Source organism: Pelodiscus sinensis, chromosome 5 (genome assembly GCF_049634645.1).
Source record: "Pelodiscus sinensis isolate JC-2024 chromosome 5, ASM4963464v1, whole genome shotgun sequence".
In the NCBI taxonomy this organism is placed as follows: domain Eukaryota; kingdom Metazoa; phylum Chordata; order Testudines; family Trionychidae; genus Pelodiscus; species Pelodiscus sinensis.
In genome coordinates this window covers 122,601,898-122,621,344 of record NC_134715.1, presented here as the reverse complement: position 1 = coordinate 122,621,344, position 19,447 = coordinate 122,601,898, and the positions used below count along the sequence as shown (strand labels likewise).

Genomic DNA, 19,447 nt, shown 5'->3' with positions numbered 1-19,447 from the left:
CGCCCGGGGGCCTCCTTGCGATATGAGGGGAGCCGTATCGATAAGTCGCGAGAGGCTACTTTCAGGCGAGGAGACGGAATCGGGTCGCACGAGAGGAGACCAGGGGAGAGAGTGATTAGAAGTCGCGTCCTTTAATCGCGGCTCCGCTTGACCCGAATGACGGGGCGCACGTAGATTCTGATTGGACGGCCGCCTTTTGAGTGACGGGTGAAATGGCCCAATAGACTGTGCGAGGCGGAGCTAGCTGAGTCACATGATGTGGTTAAGTAGACTACGAGCCCCAGAATGCAACGCGCAAATCTGTCTTGGGCATGGGGGTTTCGCGCTGCCTGCCGGTCCTTGTCGTCTTGCGTTCGGTCCTCGCGCTGTGCGGGTGGAGGGTTTGTAGGCTGCTGACGTCTGTTCTTTAGGAGAGGTCTGCGGTCTTAAGGTGAGCAGTGCATTGTGGGATTAAACTTCGTCACGGGCCGGGAGCCTCGTTTCACCCCGTATGCTGGGAGTTGTAGTTGCAGCTCTTCTACAGGGCTCAGGCGGTGGCTTAGCACGCTGGGCGTTGAAGTCTCCTTGGCATCCCCTCTACGGTAGAGGCGGGCCTGTGCCAGCTGCGCGCCTTGTACACCTACGTGAGCCTGACTTTTGCGGGGGGGTGTCCCTGGTTGCTCTTTCCTTGTCGGGGAGCAGCAGGTGCAATGAACACTACCAGGTGTTGGAAATAGTCTTACAGCTGTCTCTTGCTACAGGAACAAAATGGACACTCGTGTTTTTAAAGTGCCCAGATGCCTGCTTTTAGTGGAGAAGGACATGACCTTGTTTCCCTCTGATTTCTCCTGATTACATGACTCTCCCTCTCTCTTGTTTTGTTTTAAGCCTTCTATAAGATTTAGAAGGAAACAAACGACCATTATGATAAAACTGCCCTAGGATAATCTCTTGTTTTGGTTTCCCTATACACTCCAACCTTTCTTCTTCTAAATTAACGTGTGCTGGTGTGGGTCTTTTTCATACTTTTTCCTTTACTATCCCAGAGCATGTTGCTGTTTCATAAATAACAGGGAACATCATTGTGGACAGGAGTTGCTTTGGGTTAGGTTAAAGGGATACTTCAAACTTTGAATAAATGTTAAATGTTGCTGAAATCCACAGAGCTACCTTTATCATCTTTGCTTTTAAAAGCAGTTTTAAAGTTGATCCCCAAAAGAGGGAATCTGCAATCCTTCAATGAATGGGACTTGTTAGTGTTGGCAGTGTAAGAGAAAAATGGTATATATGAGAAGTATATATTGTCATTCCAAGAAGCAGCCAGTTGCAGAAAATAAAAGCAGAAGTTTAACTCTCATGTTTGGAGAGCATGAGCTTGAAGTCTTCCTTAAAGCAATTTTTCAAACTTTCTTCTGCAGACTGTATTTATAGAAGGGACTGATTTTTTTTTCCAAGTACCTTATTGGAATATTGTGTCTTTCTTTACAGAAGCACGTAAAGCTAATTACTAAACATACACTTTTAGGATTTTATTCTATCCTTTGGTATATGTTTTCCATCCACAGAGAACAACAAGGAGCCAATATATAAAAGGCCTCATAGCTTTGTACTTAGAATGCAATCTCTTTAAAGCTAGCCAGCTCACCCCACAACAGTAGCTGGCATTCTTCCTGTTGCACTGTAAGGTTAAAGAATTCAGCATGGCAAATCATCTGACATCCTTTAAATCAAGGTTTGTGGAAAGTGAGAGTAGTGGGTGGTACACTAGAAGGTACACTTCCAAAAACTGCCAGCCATCTCTTGAGAGTTGAACACACTTACCCTTTGGCTGTGTCTACACTGGCGTGCTCTTACGCAAAAGCGGCTGCTCTTGTGCAAAAACTTGACCACGAGTTCTTGCTCAAGTAAACTGACGTTCTACTGTAGGAAATCAGGGCTTCTTGCACCAGAACTCTGATGCTCCCGCTCAGGAATAAGCCCTTTTGCACAACTGTTGTGCAAGAGGCCAGTGTAGACAGGCAACATGAATTTCTTGCGCAAGAAAGCCCTATGGTTAAAATGGCCATCAGAGCTTTCTTGCGCAAGAGAGCATCTACACTGGCATGGATGCTCTTGCGCAAAAGCACGTGCCAGTGTAGATGCTCTCTTCTGGAAGAGTTTTTGCACAAGATCATGCCAGTGTAGACATAGCCTTCGTGTGTTAAAGATTTTTGGTGAACTTACAAATTTTGGCTAATCAGGATTATTGTATAGTTTAAGTAAATATGTAACTGCTGAAAATTTCAGCTGGTACATGTTTGCATGCAAAGTGGCAGGCAGTTCACCAGGAGCTGGTACTGAGCTGTAAAATCTTTTACTGAGTCACATATTTTAATGTCCTATTCATGTTTCTTGAAGACTTGGGGCCCCACAGGAATTAGAAGCTGAAAATTAGAAATACATAACTTTAATTCTAAGGGCTGTTTTGATAGAGTGGTTGGGACACCTATCTGGAAGGTGGAAGTTGAAGGATCCAGTCTTCCTGCTTCAATCACACTTATTTATGCCCAATGGAACAGCTTCTATAAGGGAGAGGAGTGGAGCCTTGCATCAACATAGGCCTTTGATTAGTGGTTAGAGCACTCTTGTGAGACATGGGAGACCCCTGTTCAAATCTTTTCTCTCCCTCTGGCAAAGGAGGGAATTAAATATGTGTCCCAGGTGTCACTCTAAACACTGGGCCAACAGTTATAAGGTGGACTTTTTCTGTTGCCTTGTTTTGAATAGGACCTAGATCAGTAGGCAGCCTGTGAGCACACCTGCCGGTTGAGGCAGCTCATGCTATAAAGTGCTACCAGACTATTTGCTGTTTTTTAAGTTTAGTCTGTACGGGATAACTTGGCTACCTCCTGAAACTACTTCAGCTGTTTGTCTGCCTGTCTTTTCCCAGTATGCAAATTGTTCTGGGGCTTAGGTGGGAGATAGGTGTCAGAACACATCTGAGGCAGCAATGTGCATGCCCAGATGTAGAAACTTAGGTTCAGTCAGAATTTTTGGATTGCAGTGAGGACAAGTGTAGTGGTTAGTACCATCCCCATCAGAGGATAGGGAAATTTTTGTTCAGTTTGTCATTATGTTCTTTTTAAAGATTTTAAAAACAAGAATTGTTTATGCAATGTATTGTCTTAATGGTGTAAAATGATACACCTGTTTCCATTAATAATGGGAGGATTTCATACTTGAGGGCTAGGTGTCCTTCATGTATGCAAACTCTACCATCTGGAGGATAAGTTCTTCCTTGTATGATTTTGTTCATTTCTGTTTACTAAATGCATCTATTTTACACTTTAGAAGCATGTTTATTTAATGGATACACATGCAAAATAAATTAAAATGGAATACTATCTTTATGCAGTTACTTCCTTATTGTTTGCAATCTAGAGAGACCGGAGCACTGTTGTCTATAAAGCTGATTTTTATGGCACTTTTTTCAAGTTCAAAATTCACTCAGCTTCTCTTTATGAAACACATTGTAAAGAGTATTTCTTCTGAAAAAATAGCTCTTTTAGAGGTTAGAATGCCAAAATTAATAATCAAAGAAAGGGATAGTTTTCATCTATCTACAATGTCAGATGGAATGGAATAAGTAGCACACGGATGGCTCTCCAGTAGTAGTAGGAAATAGAATGCTCTAAAAGTGTCCTTGCCACCAGGGATATGTACTGTCAGCTTGACTCCTCATCAAAAGGCATTCCTGCTATCTTGGCTTGTAAACTCAGAAATAATTGCATGCTGTTCTTTACACAGGAAATAGCAACAAAAAAGAAGTAATAGAATCCTTGAATACACTTTCCACTATCAGTAGTTAGATCCACGTTCCTTATAAGTAGTTATATTTCCAATAATTACACACAAAAGAAATACAGGGATAATGCCTTAGCTAGTTACCTTATGAATTGCTAAACTAGGCTTGTAATAGAGCTATTTAAAATTAAAATGGACAAGAGTATTAGTACTAATGTTCCCTCTAATCTTTTCCATCTATGTGCAGATTTTTTTTTCCCATTCATGTGCGGAGGTATGTGTAAATATGCACCTCCGCTAAAACAAAAATCTGACTATGGACACTGATAATCTCTCCTGAGTGGCCACACAAGTGCACATCTTACAGGGAACACTGATTAGCACCTCTTAATTCCTCCCATCTTTATGGCTGTGTTTACACTGGCACGTTCTTGCGCAAAAACTTGCCGCCTGTCTACACTGGCCGCTCGTTGTTGCGCAAGTAAACTGACATTGTACTGTAGAAAATCAGGGCTTCTTGCGTGAGAACTCTGATGCTCCCTCTCAGGAATAAGCCCTCTTGCGCAAGAGCTGTTCCAGAAGTGGCCAGTGTAGACAGGCAACATGAATTTCTTGTGCAAGAAGCCCCTACAGTTAAAATGGCCATCAGAGCTTTCTTGCACAAGAGAGCATCTACACTGGCAAGGATGCTCTTGCGCAAAAGCACATGCCAGTGTAGATGCTCTCTTCTGGAAGAGTTTTTGCACAAGAACTCTTCTGCAAAAGAGCTTTTGCACAAGATCATGCCAGTGTAGATGTAGCCTATCTGAAGAAGAAAAAGCGTATAGCAGATGGAAACATACATACAAGCCAACCTCTGCTTACAAAACTCCTTAAGGTCCACAAATGTGTGAAACTGCTACTAAGCCTCTATATATTGCTTCATTTTTAAGGGATGATTACTAAGGCCTTGGCTTCATAGAGACTGTGAAATAACTTTTGGTTCTACTGGTGGAAGTGGTACCCTACAGTGGCTGCCAGCATTTTTACTATCCTTCATCTAGAACTGCCACTAGTGCTTCCATAGCTGCACAGCAAGAGAAACAAGTCCTTTCCTCTTAAAAAAAAAATCCTAAAAAGCTATTTCCTATGTAAATATAGGAACTGTGTATATATGCATTAACATGTCTTGTGACTGGTGTCTGGTCTTTCTAGAGGACAGGGTATTTGATCCATATTGAAAGGGTAAAGTGAGAACACTGATGTTTGCAATCATATCAGATGATCACATTGTGAAAGCTGGAATCTTTGGCTACACTGTACTGTACCAGCTGTTCAGACTTAACTGCTCCATTTATTCCTCCTTCCACTGTTTCCTTTGTCTTTTTTTTTCCACTGTGTGCCACCTACACCTAGCAAAAGCTTCCTTTCAATCAGTCTCCCCCTTCAAATCTGATGTCATCCCATTTCTGTAGCCTGACTGCCCACTGATGACCTCCATTGGGGTAAAAATGCAAAAATAACTTAGCAGCTTCATTTGCAATGTCATATACAGGCAGTCCCCGACTTACGCGGATCCGACTTATGTCGGATCCGCAGTTACGAACGGGGCTGCCCCAGAGTACACGGACTGCGGGACCTCGCGGTCCTGCCGCCCGTGTACTCTGGGGCTTTGCTCTGCGTCTCCCTGGTCTGCAGACCAGGAAGACGCAGAGCAAAGCCGCGGAGGGGCTCGGGCAGCGGGGCAGCCCCGCTGCCCGAGCCCCCCCCCTTCCCCCCGCGCGGCTTTGCAAAGCGCGGGAAAGCCGGCGGCGGGGCAGTCCAGGCGCGCCTGGGGTGCCTCGCTGCCCGAGCCCCCCCCGCGGCTTTGCAAAGCCGCGGGGGGGGCTCGGGCAGCGAGGCACCCCAGGCACGCCTGGACTGCCCCACCGCCGGCTTCCCCGCGCTTTGCAAAGCCGCGGGGGGGGGGGGCTTGGGCAGCGAGGCACGCCTGGACTGCCCCACCGCCGGCTTCCCCGCGCTTTGCAAAGCCGCGGGGGGGGGGCTCGGGCAGCGAGGCACCCCAGGCGCGCCTGGACTGCCCCACCGCCGGCTTCCCCGCGCTTTGCAAAGCCGCGGGGGGGGGGAGGGGGACTCCGGCAGCGAGGCACCCCAGGCGCGCCTGGACTGCCCCACCGCCGGCTTCCCCGCGCTTTGCAAAGCCGCGGGGGGGGGGCTCGGGCAGCGAGGCACCCCAGGCACGCCTGGACTGCCCCACCGCCGGCTTCCCCGCGCTTTGCAAAGCCGCGGGGGGGGCTCGGGCAGCGAGGCACCCCAGGCGCGCCTGGACTGCCCCACCGCCGGCTTCCCCGCGCTTTGCAAAGCCGCGGGGGGGGGGGGGGGCTCCGGCAGCGAGGCACCCCAGGCGCGCCTGGACTGCCCCACCGCCGGCTTCCCCGCGCTTTGCAAAGCTGCGGGGGGGGGCTCGGGCAGCGAGGCACCCCAGGCGCGCCTGGACTGCCCCGCCGCCGGCTTCCCCGCGCTTTGCAAAGCCGCGGGGGGGCTCGGGCAGCGGGGCACCCCAGGCGCGCCTGGGCTGCTCCGCTGCCGCGTCCTCAGAGGCGCTCCCCGTCTCCCTGGTCTGCTGGTCTCCAGCAGACCAGGGAGACGGGGAGCAAAGCCGCGGAGGACCCAGGCGGTGGGATGCGCAGCATCTCGGTCCGCCGCCCGAGTCTTCCTGGTCTGCTGGGGTGGGGGGGGGCGCAGCTAGTACGCCCCCCCCCCCCCAGCAGACTAGGCTTTTCTCCGGACGCCTGTGGCAGAGCAGCTGGGGTGCTGCCGGTTGGTCCCGCAGCGCCGCTCTGGGTGCTACTGGTGCAACCCAGCAGCACCCCAGCTGCTCTGGTCCTGATTCAGCCGCTGCTGGTCAGTTTCAGCAGCGGCTGAATCAGGACACCTGGGGCAGAGCAGATGGAGTGCTGCTGCGTTGCTCCAGTAGTGCGGAGGAGCGGCGCTACTGGAGCAACTCAGCAGCACCCCAGCTGCTCTGCCCCAGACGTCCCCAAGTCAGCTTCTGCTGAAACTGACCAGCGCTGACTACAGGAAGCCTGAGGCAGAGTTGCTCTGCCCCAGGCTTCCTGGAATCAGCTGCTGATCAGTTTCAGCAGCAGCTGACTTGGGACGCTTGGGGTTCTTAAATTGATTCTGTATGTAAATCAGAACTGGCGGTCAGTTTCAGCAGCGGCTGAATCTGGACGCCAGTTCCGACTTACATACAGATTCAACTTAAGAACAAACCTACAGTCCCTATCTTGTACGTAACCCGGGGACTGCCTGTAAAACAGTTCATGTTATCTTAATGTTTGTCCCTCCCTTTCTTTATTGTGCATCTTAATTTTGGGTGTTTTTTATTTAAATTGTGAGCTCTTGAGGCCTGCACTGAATTTTTATTTCTATAAAGTGCCACACAAATTTCTAGCATTACAACTATACAAAAAATCAAGCTACTGGTATTGGATAGGTGGATTGGAACAGTGTCATATCTGTGGCCTGTGGTTGGGGAAGTTGCACTCACTTCAGAAAAAGAAAGTTACAGAAAGTGATGAGATCTGTGGCTTATAAATCAGGTTGGTGGGAGGTGGGGACAAGACTAAACTTGACTTGGGAAATTGATTGTAAATGTCCTACAGACATCTGCCTTTATTGTGCAATCCTATTCATGTTATAGGTAGTTTATTCTTGTTTTTTTTTAAAAAAGCATTGCCTGCCTTTATTTCAGTTTTTTAAATAGCAGGGTTAAGAATTCATTTCAATGCTTGTACACCGCAAACATCTGCTTGTTTGTCTTGTGTGACTTGTATTAAATCAGTAGTGTTAGACAGGGGAGCAGAAGTAAAGATTCATAGACCACTGAGCCCATTTTTCTATGCAATAGGGTTTAAGGCTCTCCCAGCATAGTCAGTGACATTCACAACAGTTAAATTCTGTCAGCATGGTATTTAGAAGGGTTATAATTCTTGATAGACAGCTGAAAGACTTTATAATCTCTGTTGGGTTATCTGAGAGAGTTTTCAATATTAAAGAACTTGATTTTTTTATATATATTAGGTTTACTGCATAACGCTAGTATTAAATTCCTGCACTTGCCAGTAAGTTATGAATGGACAAAAGAATTTGGAACTCTAGAAAGTTACTAATTTTCAAAAGACTACTCATTTAAAAATAGTATATCTAATTAACAGCTATTATGTTCTCAGCAAGTTCTGCTGTGGTTTGAAATTTAGCATGAGAAGCTTCAGCCAGGAAAAACTTATTTTGGGAAACCTACAAGATCGGAAATGGGGTTTGAATGGAAACTGAATGATAGTCATAATAGTGACTCATAATAAAAACATTTTTTTCCCAATGGAATAAAAAGCAATCCAAATTAATTCTCTGTAATAGTAGTTCTATGACAGGAACCATGTTTCTAGGATTAAGGAATGCAAATAGAGTACACATTTTATGTGAATAAACACATTCATACTGAGGTCTGGTCTACACTAGCAGTCTATCAGATTTAGCTGCATAAGGTTGACTTTTTTTTTTAAACAATGAGTCCATGTTACCACGCCCATTCCCCTTCAACTTTAAGGGCTACTGAAGTTGATTTTGGTACTCTTGCAAAAGTTGACATTGTTGGCTTCTGGGTGGCATCCCACAGTGCCCTGCTGTGACTGCTCTGTCCAGAACTTGCAACTCTACCGCTCTCCACTTCAACAAGAAAACCCCTGTAAAGTTTGAATTTCTTTCCTGTGTAGACAGTGTTGCGAATACACCTCAGAGTAGGCAGCACACCTGAGCAGCACAGGTGGCCTTGAGTTCCATGAGCCCCATAAGCTCCAGTTTCCAGGCGCAAAAGAGTACCAGCATGGAGTGTGAAGGAGATCTTGGACCTCAGAGAGGCATTGGGAGAGGAATCCTTTCTCACAGAGCTCCAAAACAGCAAATGAAACACTGATATCTATGTGAAGATCTCAAAAGACCATGGTGGAGAAACGGATACACCAGGGAGGTCCAGTAGTGCCGTGTTGAAAATAAAGGAGATGGGGTAGTCCTACCACAAGACAAAGGAAGCAAACAGATGGTCTGGTATATCACCACAAACATGCTGGTTCTATGACCAGCAGCATGTGATCTTAAGGGCGTGGGACCTGGCCAGCTTCCCAAGACAGACTGTGAAATCCTCCCAAGACACTCAGGGCAACCGTGTGGTGGTTGGGGGGGGGGAGGGGAAAGATGAGTAGAGAGGCTAGCCTGCGAGTGGAAAGAGCCAAGAACTTTTTATAGCCATGGCAACAATCCCCTTCTCCCAGGACATGTCACAGTTAAGCACTGATCCCAGGGAGGGCACTTCTGGTGAGTTTACATTTTTGTTCTTACTATAAGCGGGTTAAGGCAATTGGGTGTGATGTATAGGCACAAAATACACCATACAGCATGGGGGGCCCAGAACAGCTTGTTCTGGAGATAGTGAGACTCCTCCCTGCATGTCACCATGAAGCTCTTAGAGGAACTCTTTGATCCTTCTCACAAGTTTTCTGGGGAGATTTGCCTTATTCAGTCCTCCATGGTAGGACACCTTCCCATGCCAAGCCAGCAGTAAGTGGCCTGGTATCATTGCAGCTCAAAGCATTGTAGCATTAAGGCCCAGGTTTTTGGCCACATTGAGTCAGCATAAGCTCCCTATCACTCTGTGTGATTCAGAAAAGATTGATACCTCACATGGCAACCTAGATGAAGGAGGAGGGTGAGCTATTAGCTGCTACCTCTGCTGCTAACACGGCCTCACCCTTGGGCACCCCCTTCTTCCCTCCCACCCATGGCACTTTCCCAGGAAGCAGAGTGTAGTGGACGCACAGGAGAGAAGACTGCTGCCTTGCCACGTCGGCAGGACCAGACCCCATACCCTCTCCTGCCTGCAATCTCCTGTGGGATGAGAAAGTAGCACTTTCCCGGAAAGCAGAGTATGCCAGACATATAGGGACACTGCGTGAGCTGCCACCCTGCCCTGTCGGCATGACGGGACCTTGTCCCCCCTCCTGCCCTCAGGATCATGTTCTGGCAGGTCCTTTACCATGCCTGCCTCCAAACCATGTGAGTCCAGATGTTCTCTTGAGAACTCTGTGTACCTGGTGTACTGTAGCCACTTTAAAGCATAGCTTTGGCCTTGCACAGAACACATCTCCATTGTCTTCAGAAAGACCTATCTCCTGTAATGTGTGCTCACTGTAACAAATTAAAGGTCTAGAGAACATGACCTATGAAGGAAGGCTGAAAGAATTGGGTTTGTTTAGTGTAGAAAAGAGAAGAGTGTGTGTGGGGGGGGGACGGACGGACATGATAGCCGTTTTCAGGTATCTAAAAGGGTGTCATAAGGAGGAGGGAGAAAACTTGTTCATCTTGGCCTCTGAGGATAGAACAAGAAGCAATGGGCTTAAACTGCAGCAAGGGAGGTTTAGGTTGGACATTAGGAAAAAGTTCTTAACTGTCAGGGTAGTCAAACACTGGAATAAATTGCCTAGGGAGGTTGTGGAATCCTCATCTCTGGAGATATTTAAGAATAGGTTAGATACATGTCTATCAGGGATGGTCTAGACAGTACTGGATCCTGCCATGGGGGCAGGGGACTGGACTTGATGACCTCTCGAGGTCCCTTCCAGTCCTAGTATTCTATGACTCTCAAAGCTGGCATTCATAAAAATTTCTTTCAAAGCATCTCTGATTTTCACTGCCCCATACTGTCTGGTGTTTGGCTGCTCAAAATCTCTGGCTAGGAACTGTCTCAGCCCCCACTCTGCCAGATAACTTCCGCCTTGCTCTTTCAAATTTTATGGAGCACACAGCAGGCTGCCACCACAAAGGGAATGTTGCATTTGCTGCAGCCCAGCTGAATCAGGAGACTCCTAAACCTTCCCTTTAAACACCCAAAAGCACATTTAGCCACCATTTTGCACTTGCTTGGCCTGTAGTTGAACTGCTCCTTACTGGGGTCCAGGCTGCCTGTGTATGGCTTCATGAGATGTGGGAATTATGGGATAGGCTAATTCTAATTTTCTGATCTGGGAAAAATGTTTTGGCATGCATCTTTCTGGGGAGGCAGGAGTTCCTAAAGAGAACACACGTCATGCACCTTTTCAGCCATACCACGTTGATGTCAGTGAAGTGGCCCTTGTGATCTACTGATCCCACACCATCAGGAAGTGCCCCTTGTGGTTTATGTACCGTTGGCAAGATGGTTGTGGGCCAAGATGGGGATGTGCATTCCATCTATCGTCCCACCACAGTTAGGGAACTCCATTGCGGCAAAGCCCTCCACTATGGTATCCATATTTCCCATAGTCACTCCCCTTGGTAGCAAAGTGGTATTGATTGCTTTGTTATTTGTATAACAGCCCCTGCTGTAGAGTTCCCCACTCCAAATTGATTCCCATCTGACTGGTAGCTGTCTAGTGTTGCAAGCTTGCACAGAGCAATTGCCATGCACTTCTCCACTGTCATAGCAGACCTCATTTGGGTGTGGGAAAACCATTTGCAAAGTTTCAAGAAAGCGGCCTTGCTGACTGTGTTTCCGATTCGCTCAACACAAGGGATTGTTTGTACAACATGCCTGTGGGATCCTGAGAGAGAATTGATTCCTCCTTGCCCTCTTGGCATGCTATGCTTATGCTCTCAAAACAATGCACCATTAGGCACACCAAGGTAGACATCAACATCACAATGGTTTAATGCACTACGGAATCGACAAGAGGGACCATGTTCATACTGCTGTGGTGTCTGTGCAGGTAACCAGGCCAAAAAGAGCATGAAAAGACTGTTTCCCATTGATCTCAAGCAAGAGGAGAGGCATTATGAGCACATTATGGGATGCTGACAACATGAACCCAGAACCACCTACTGCCCTTTTTTGGTCCCAACATACACTGGGAGCATAACTCAGAATGCAAAGCGTAGCAAGCACTGTGGGATAGCAACCCACAGTGCATTGCTCTCAAAGTCGATAGCAATCTCCCTACTGAAGATGTGCTACTTTGAACTACTTTGAATTCTTGTGCCCAATGGGGACACAGGCCTTGGATTTAACAAAATCAGGTGGTAACAAATTGACCTGAATACATTTGACCTTCTTGTAGTGTAGATGTGGCCTTAGTAAAGGATGTGGTAAAGAGCCACTAACTGTGTGTCAAACGCACATGTAACATTTTTGTATAAAACAAAAATTATAAGTTTAAGTTTTTGTTTAAAAGAAATAATGAAAATTATTTTGTTTGCATTTGCAGGGATTGACTTTTAATTGGTTTTATCTGATTTCTGTATTCATACATTTTGCTTCCTCATTGCCCCATTAGGAACTGAAAAAACTTTACTGCTGCCCACAACTGGATGTTTTTGTAAACCAGCTTTGCAAGAAACACGCATTTCCTGTCATTGAACAGTCCTGTTTCTGTTGCCAGTTAAAAGCCTTTGGCTACAGTTTTGGAAAGAATAAGAATTCAGTATATTATGTTACTGCTTTAACTTTGTATGCTATTTGAATAAATATTGAAACACGGCTATAGGATCTCGTATACTTTATTTATTTAAAAGCATAATGTCCAAAATAGCAATTTATTCTTCTTTGTATTTTTCAACAAGCTCCTTTTAATTTTAAAGCTTATCTACTGCTTAAAATGCTTAACTGTGAGAAAAGTTCTTTGTGGTTTTTTTGGGGGGGAGGGGGTTCTATGAGTTCCCTCAGAAATTCATGTTTGTCATTTCGGCATAATTAATTTGTAATGTTCACAATGATCTTTTTGGAATGTGAGCCAAATTTTTGTTACAGGAAAAAAGAGAACAGTTAAATATTCCTTCTAAGTAGTTGCATTTTTGTCATTGCTGAATTATAGTGCATGAGCACCCAGAAGTGCAGTCAATTTGTACAGTCTAAGCTGAATCAAATGCATAATGGAAACAGGCAGCATAAATGGGAAACTAAACTTAGATGTTTTTAGTTCAAAGTGGTTTTATTGATCTAAAATGATGTTAGTAGTGTAGGGAAGATGCTTTGGAATTATTTCTTTTACCTAAAAATGACTAACTTGCTAACTACATTTCTTAGATTTCAGTTAGTCTGTAACTGGATAAACTTAAAAAACGACAAATAGTCTTGCAGCACCTTGGAGACTAACAAAAAAAGTAGATGGAATCATGAGCTTTCGTGGGCACAACCCACTAAAGAAGTTTTTACATTTCTGAGAGAAACAGAATCTAATATAGTTGTTTTGGTATTTGCTGTTCCTCTTTAAGCTTTTATGAGAAGATTTACCCAGCATTGTTTAGGTCTTTAACTTAATTTTGTTTTTCTTCATTTATTTTTTATCATTGGTCTGTGGTGGGGTTTAGTCTGTAGGCTTCCCTGTGGGGAAAGGACTATCCAGCCACAGCCCAGTCTCACTGTTGCAGCTTGGGGCCAGGAAAGAAGCACCTGTCCATGTCTGCTGCAGGTCTAGTGGACATAGCCAGGGGAGGACTGCATGTCCCCTGGCTGGTGCATGTCTGGGTTCCCAGCCAGACTGAGGAATGGAGCAATCTGTGCACTTTCCCCTTGCTCCCTCCTGAAGAGTAATGTTCACATATGAATTGGGGGGGAGCTGCAGCCTCGCCCCCTCACCTGCTCTCTTTAAAGGGTGGGAAGCTTGGGGGGGGGGTGGGAAGCTCAGGGCTAGGACAGTTGCAAATCAGAGTGTGACACCCCAGCCAGTCCCTTTCACCTGCTCAGTGATTCTGTCTCTTCTGTATGGTTTTGTGTGTCCTTGCAGAACCAAATCTTTACCTTGTTTTATGTTATCATAAGAGAAAGCTGCATACCAAATTTGCAGATCCTAGTTCTTACTTCTTTAGGAGGAGACTCACTCAGACAAATGAACTATCTTAAATATAAAGTAGATATGTAAGAGATTGTGATTAAATATTTTGTATGTAGATGGAATTACTTGAAATGCAGCAAACTTAAAAAATATTCTAAATTATACGCATCGCTTTATTTTTGTGTTTTCTTAGAACTGTTTATGTGGCAAATATTCACTCCGTCCATTACGACTATGCCGTGGATATGCTACATCAGGAGGATCGGGGTATGTATTACTTTTCAGAGCTGGTATTTGTACTTTAACCTGTGAGATTCATCAAGTGTGAGTTTGGGTCATTTTCACTTGAAGTGGGATTTGCAGTTACATATTTGGTGCAAGTATATATTTATGGTTTGAAGCAACAGTTTCTTGCTTGATTGCATGAGGTTTTTAAGCTGGATGGGAAACCACTATAGAGAAGGTGGGTTAGTTGGTAAAAACTTAAAAAAATAATTAATAGTTGTGCAGCACCTTAGAGACTAACAAAAATGTAGATGGTATCATGAGCTTTCGTGGGCACAGCCCATGTCTTCAGATGAATGGAGTTAAGGGGTCCAGTTTCCAAATAAATAGCATGAAAGACAGGGGGGGGGGGGAGGAAGACAAGGAAAAAAGGGTGGGAAATATTGTCAATTAGAGTGTCCATTTTAAATGAAGCTGATGGAGTGGGTACTGAGTTTTCTTGAGTACCCAATGTGGTGGGTTTTTTTTAAAAAAAAATTATGTCATTAGGAACTGGAATGTAGCAGGTAATCTAGTTAAGGTCTTTGTTTAAATCTCTATTGTAGGTGTATCAAATTAGGTAGGTTAGTTGGTGGCATTCTTGTCTCTGTGTTAGGCTGGAACAAATACCCCATTACGATATTGAGGGACAAGATGGTGCCAAAGAAGAAGTAATGTAGAGGAGATTTAAAACAGACTGAACTTTTCAGAAAATGTAGTCCCACTTGCAAATACCGAGCTTTCTTGAAAAGCTGGCCCTTAAAGGATGTTGGCACTGGATATCAGTGGAGTTAGACTCAGTGGAAAAATGCTGGTGCTAAAGCTTGCTTGTAACTCTTTTCTATCCCTTGTGCTCAATGTAAAGATGTGGCAGGCTTTGTGTGGCACAGAAAGCTGCAGAAATTAGAAAAGTTAAGTTGAAGTAATTCAACTAGTTGATATGTCTTTTTAGTAGGGCTGTCAATTGACCTGCGTTAATGCCTGCGATTAACGCAAGACAGGATTAATGTGTTAATTTTTTGAATGTGTTAATAGCAGGTGTTAATGCTTCACTGCCCCTTTGAAGGCTGCCGCTCCAGCGCTTCAAAAGGGCAGCGCAAGCAGAGCCGGGGATCAGCTGGAGTCCCCAGCTCCTAATGCACTTCCCCTTGGAAACACCGCTGCGGCGCTTCCAAGGGGCAGCACTGCATGGAGCCCGGAGTCTGCTGGGGACTCCAGCTGGTCCCAGGCTCCATGCAGTGCTGCCCTATCGAAATGCTACCACGGCATTTCAAAGGGGAGGTGCGCACAATTAATCACAATTAAATTTTGTAATTGCTTGACAGCCCTAATTTTTAGGTTTGCCTAGATATGTTGGAATGGTGGTGATAAATACTGAATAATTCCTGATTTTTCTTTTTAAAAAGGATGGATTTCAGATCTATAAACAACAATTTGGTGTTCGTCTTCAAGATTTCTAGTTTATCCTTGTGATTTAATGTACTTTCTCAGCCTTAATTCTTTTCTATAGTGTTTCTGCAGGAAAAATTGTTGGAGCAAGTGTCTTATTTGTTGGTGGAGGTGTTGGTGGAACTGTTCTGTATGCTAATTATGATCCAAGTTTCCGAGAGAATGTAGAGAAGACCATCCCATACTCTGATAAACTCTTTGAAATGGCACTTGGTCCTGCCCCTTATAATGTGTCCATGCTGCCAAAGAAACCGGTAAGTTTTCACTTAATTTTTTTTAAAATGGAAAATGTTGGTCTGCTTTTCAGAATCAAAATACTTCTGATTCAGTTTTGATTTCAGTATCCTAAAGAGGCCAAAACTCTAAATTCAGCATAACTATAATTAATAAAAAAAAATCCTTTCATATTTGACACATTCTGTGTGCTCACTTACCAATTACTTTTTGACTTACTTCACCTGCTGTGTTCCTTGTCCTGCAGCTTTTTTTTAATTTATGCAGTGCTTCCTTTTGGTTTTAATGTGGTTTCACAGCCTCAAATAGTTTGTGATTCATGAATTGTAAAATCTTGTGATTTGTACTTGAGTGGAGAGAGTCTCATATGAATAGGTATTATATCTGGTCATTAATGACTTGGAAGAGGGAGAAAACAGCATTATAGGCCTGCATGGCCACCCCTCACTATCAGTCAAGGATGGCCATGCCTCTTTGCTGTCACACTCTGGAACTATCAGGCAAGTTAGAGCAGTGACCAGTTCAGGCACCCAGGCTTTTAGACAGGGTGTGGCACTAAGCAGTTTAGAACTCTGGCCCTTACCTGCTCTACCCTGCTTAAGGGTTTAGAAGCTAGTCCTTCAGGCAGCGGTGAGTACCGCTGAACAGCCCAGGAGGCTTCGACAAAAGGGTGAGCACCCACGCATAACGTAGGGGGCTCCTAACCCAAGGAGAGGTGGTGGGAGTGCTGCCACAACAGGAAAGAGGTGGCAGCTGCCTAGCCTAGGGCCTGAACAGTGGCAGAGTGATTTGCTACTGGGTCATGAGGGAATCCAGACTTAACACGCTGACCATGTGTTGGTAGCAAGTTCCCCTAGACTGCTTCCTAGACTCCTCTTTCTCCTTCCCCCTCTCCCCTTGCTCCTCGGCCTCTTGTACCTTCCAAGGGTCATCCTCCATCTCCGCAGGGTACTCTGCAAGTGTCAGTCCTGGCAACTTGTCAGCATCCAGTAGGTCTGGCCATATGAGTAGCTCCTTGCCCTCCTCGGGACTTAAGTCTTCTGCAGGCTCCAGCATCTGTAGCAGGGAGAATGCATCTCTGTCCCTGTGGAGCTGATTCCCAACTGAGCTATCAGGCCCATCTTTCGTACTTCCTGTTCCTGTTCTGCCCCTCCGGCTTCTGTGGTGAGTGTGGCCTTCCAGGTTCTGCCCACCAGAGGGTTTCTGGCTGCCCATACGTCTGCTACAGGCACACTAACGAAATTTTCAGCTCCTATTATGCTAGGGAAGGAATAGTACTGTATAGGGGTGTAATAAGGTTAGGAATTATGTGCAGGAAATATTTGTCTAAGATAAACTCTTTAGGGTAATGCATTTTGGGGAACAGATAAGCTTTGAAATATTTAAAAGGAAGAGTGATAGAAACCTCCATGCTGTCTTGCATTAAAGGTCATATTGAAAAAGCTCATTGACAACACATTACAGGAGGCAGGAGAGTTCCTTTCTCCAATCCTGAATTGTGAAGGTGCTGAGTGTCCTTTAGTTCCTATTGACTTCAAAGAAATTTACTTTTGAAATTTCACATTTACTTCATCAGAAAGAAAAGTGTTCCACCCCCATCACCATTACTTTTGTAATCTACCCAGAAAAGGGAGATGGTGATAATTAGTGAGAACTGAATGTCAAATGATGGTTTCGTGAGCAAGAGCTTCATGTTCAATTTGTTGATGCCCTGCCCTTACTAAGAGAGAATAACAGTTTCTGCCAGCAAAGATCCAGTGTCTCTTCTCTAGATTCTATTGTGCAGCAAAGACAGTAATCAAGTTTGTCAGTAGTAACCAAAAGTTTCCTAAATACATCCAGAACATCAGTGAATGATGCTGACCAAAGATCAGAGAGTGCGTCCTGCCTGTCACCCCCGCTTCTGTCAGAGACATATTCCGTTGGAGATCGTTTGCTCTGAATTAGTGTTATAAAAGTAAATTGAAAATTCTTCCCAGAAAGGACCCTTGACTCTTTCAAAGGGAATGTAGTTTGGATTAAAAAAATTAAAATATTTGTCTTGGTAAAGTGACAGCTAGGGGGAGGACAGTCTACAAAATATACATCCTCATCCACATTGGCAGATGCAGATAATCACGGATATCTGCGGATTTGCAGGGATTTCTATAAAGACTTTTAGTGCCACTAGTGGGGAAATAACTTGTTTAATTTGGTATGAGGATGTATTGGTAGGAGGTAATTAAAGCAACCTTGTCAGTGAAGTCTTATATAGTTGTCTCCATTTGGAAGAAGTGGAAACTCAATCTCCAAAGCTGCATGTGAGCCGTTTGGGGTGGGTGTGTGTGTGTGTGTGTGTGTGTGTGTGTGTGTGTGTGTGTGTGTGTGTGTGTGTGTGTGTGTGTGTGAATAGTGTATCTAAAGTCTGTAAACAATCTATATTAATACAGTTGTTTTGTACAGCTCTGTCTGTGGGGTACTTTGAGTGTTCTGGAGTGGTATTTGATAAAGACAGTCCGTTCAAATTCTTACATAGATAAAACATTATTTATATTGAAATTACACAAAATAATGAATTCATTTTGAGAGACCGAAAATGGTGAAAGTTGTTTTTTCAAATTAAAAATTGGGTGTGAAATTCTAAATTCACCGTGAAAACAAAAAGTGTTGTATAGTCAAATCTGTGATCTTAAAAATTGCCAATGCAAATGCCATTTTACGTTCTGATGTCATTTTAGGGGTTATTTAGATAATCTGATCAGCTATTGCCTGGTGAGTGGAATTATTTTGTTTGTTGTCCTAGCAATGTGCATGGTGCTGTACAGTATATACAAATAAAGAGGTCCTACTCTGAAGTCTTTATAATCTAATAGAAATTAGTGCCTTTGAATATTCATTGCATGACTGAAGGTGTGTGGTCATTTAAAAATATATATGTATATTTGCTTTTCAAGATACAACCCGGTCCACTAAAAATCTCCTCCGGAGAAGAGGTAATGAAAGAATCTAAACAGCCCGGTACCAAATTCCAGAAGAGTAAGAAAGAAGCTCCTTCAACTTTAGTGGAAGAAAAAGAAGGTAACTTTCCAGAATGGTGTAAAAATGATGGCCGGGGGGGGGAGAACAAAGCTGGTGTTATGTAATCATTGGTAATGTAATCATTGGTAGTTCATTTACTCTAGGAGATAAGAATGCTCTTTTCTGTTCCAGTGGTGGGTAAGGATGTTACAAATTGGTTAATTGAATAGTCGAGTAACCTCATGAATTCTTAGTTGACTATTCTGTAGTCCCTGGGGGTGGGACCAGCAGCAGCGCAGGGTGCCAGGCAGGAGCTAGTCCATGAGGGGAGCCAGTTTAAAAACCAGCTCCCCTTGTGGACCGGCTGCTTGTCGCCCTGTGCTGCTGCCTCTGATAAGAGGCAGCAGCATGGGGTGGCAACAACCCCTGTGTGGCGTGGGATGGCGGTGGGGTCTGAGCTCCCAGACCCAGCGCGAACCAGAACTGAGCCGGGCTGCCTCCCCACCCAGCTCCTAATACACTATAAATGCAGAGCCACAGCAGGGGGTAGGTTCCAGAGCCAGCGTGACCAGAACCAAGCTGGGCTGCTGTCCAGCCTGCTAAAAGATTTGCTGGTTGGAGGGGAGGAGAGAAATGCATGTAGTCTTTAGCATTAACCTATAAGCTTTTTCTTATTGGTTAATCGGTTAATTGACTACACTATTACATCCCTAGTGGTGGGTGCTCTGTCCTTGCATTCTGGTTACTTTTCAGCAGACTAATGTAAGCTTCAGTGAATAGATCTTTTTATGCAGCTGAAGACCCATTGACTTGACTGTGACACTTATACACAGGATTAAATAAGAATGTCATGGATGCTTGTTTTCTAGGTCTTCTCAGTTTCTGGAACTGTAAGAGGC

At 44.9% G+C, this 19,447-nt stretch overlaps 1 protein-coding gene across 4 annotated transcripts in view; it reads left to right on the top strand.

Annotated features, from left to right (window-relative positions):
• Positions 1-19,447, top strand: part of IMMT (inner membrane mitochondrial protein) — a 39,537-nt gene that overhangs the window by 342 nt on the left and 19,748 nt on the right. For 3 of the 4 annotated variants that reach the window (XM_075930944.1, XM_075930945.1, XM_075930943.1), the window contains exons 2-4: positions 13,798-13,871; positions 15,379-15,571; positions 18,485-18,608. In XM_075930944.1, the coding sequence (XP_075787059.1) occupies positions 13,798-13,871; positions 15,379-15,571; positions 18,485-18,608 (391 nt within the window). Of the gene's footprint in view, positions 1-293; positions 431-13,797; positions 13,872-15,378; positions 15,572-18,484; positions 18,609-19,447 lie in introns of those variants that run through there. The other variant, XM_014574634.3, reaches the window with a different exon arrangement.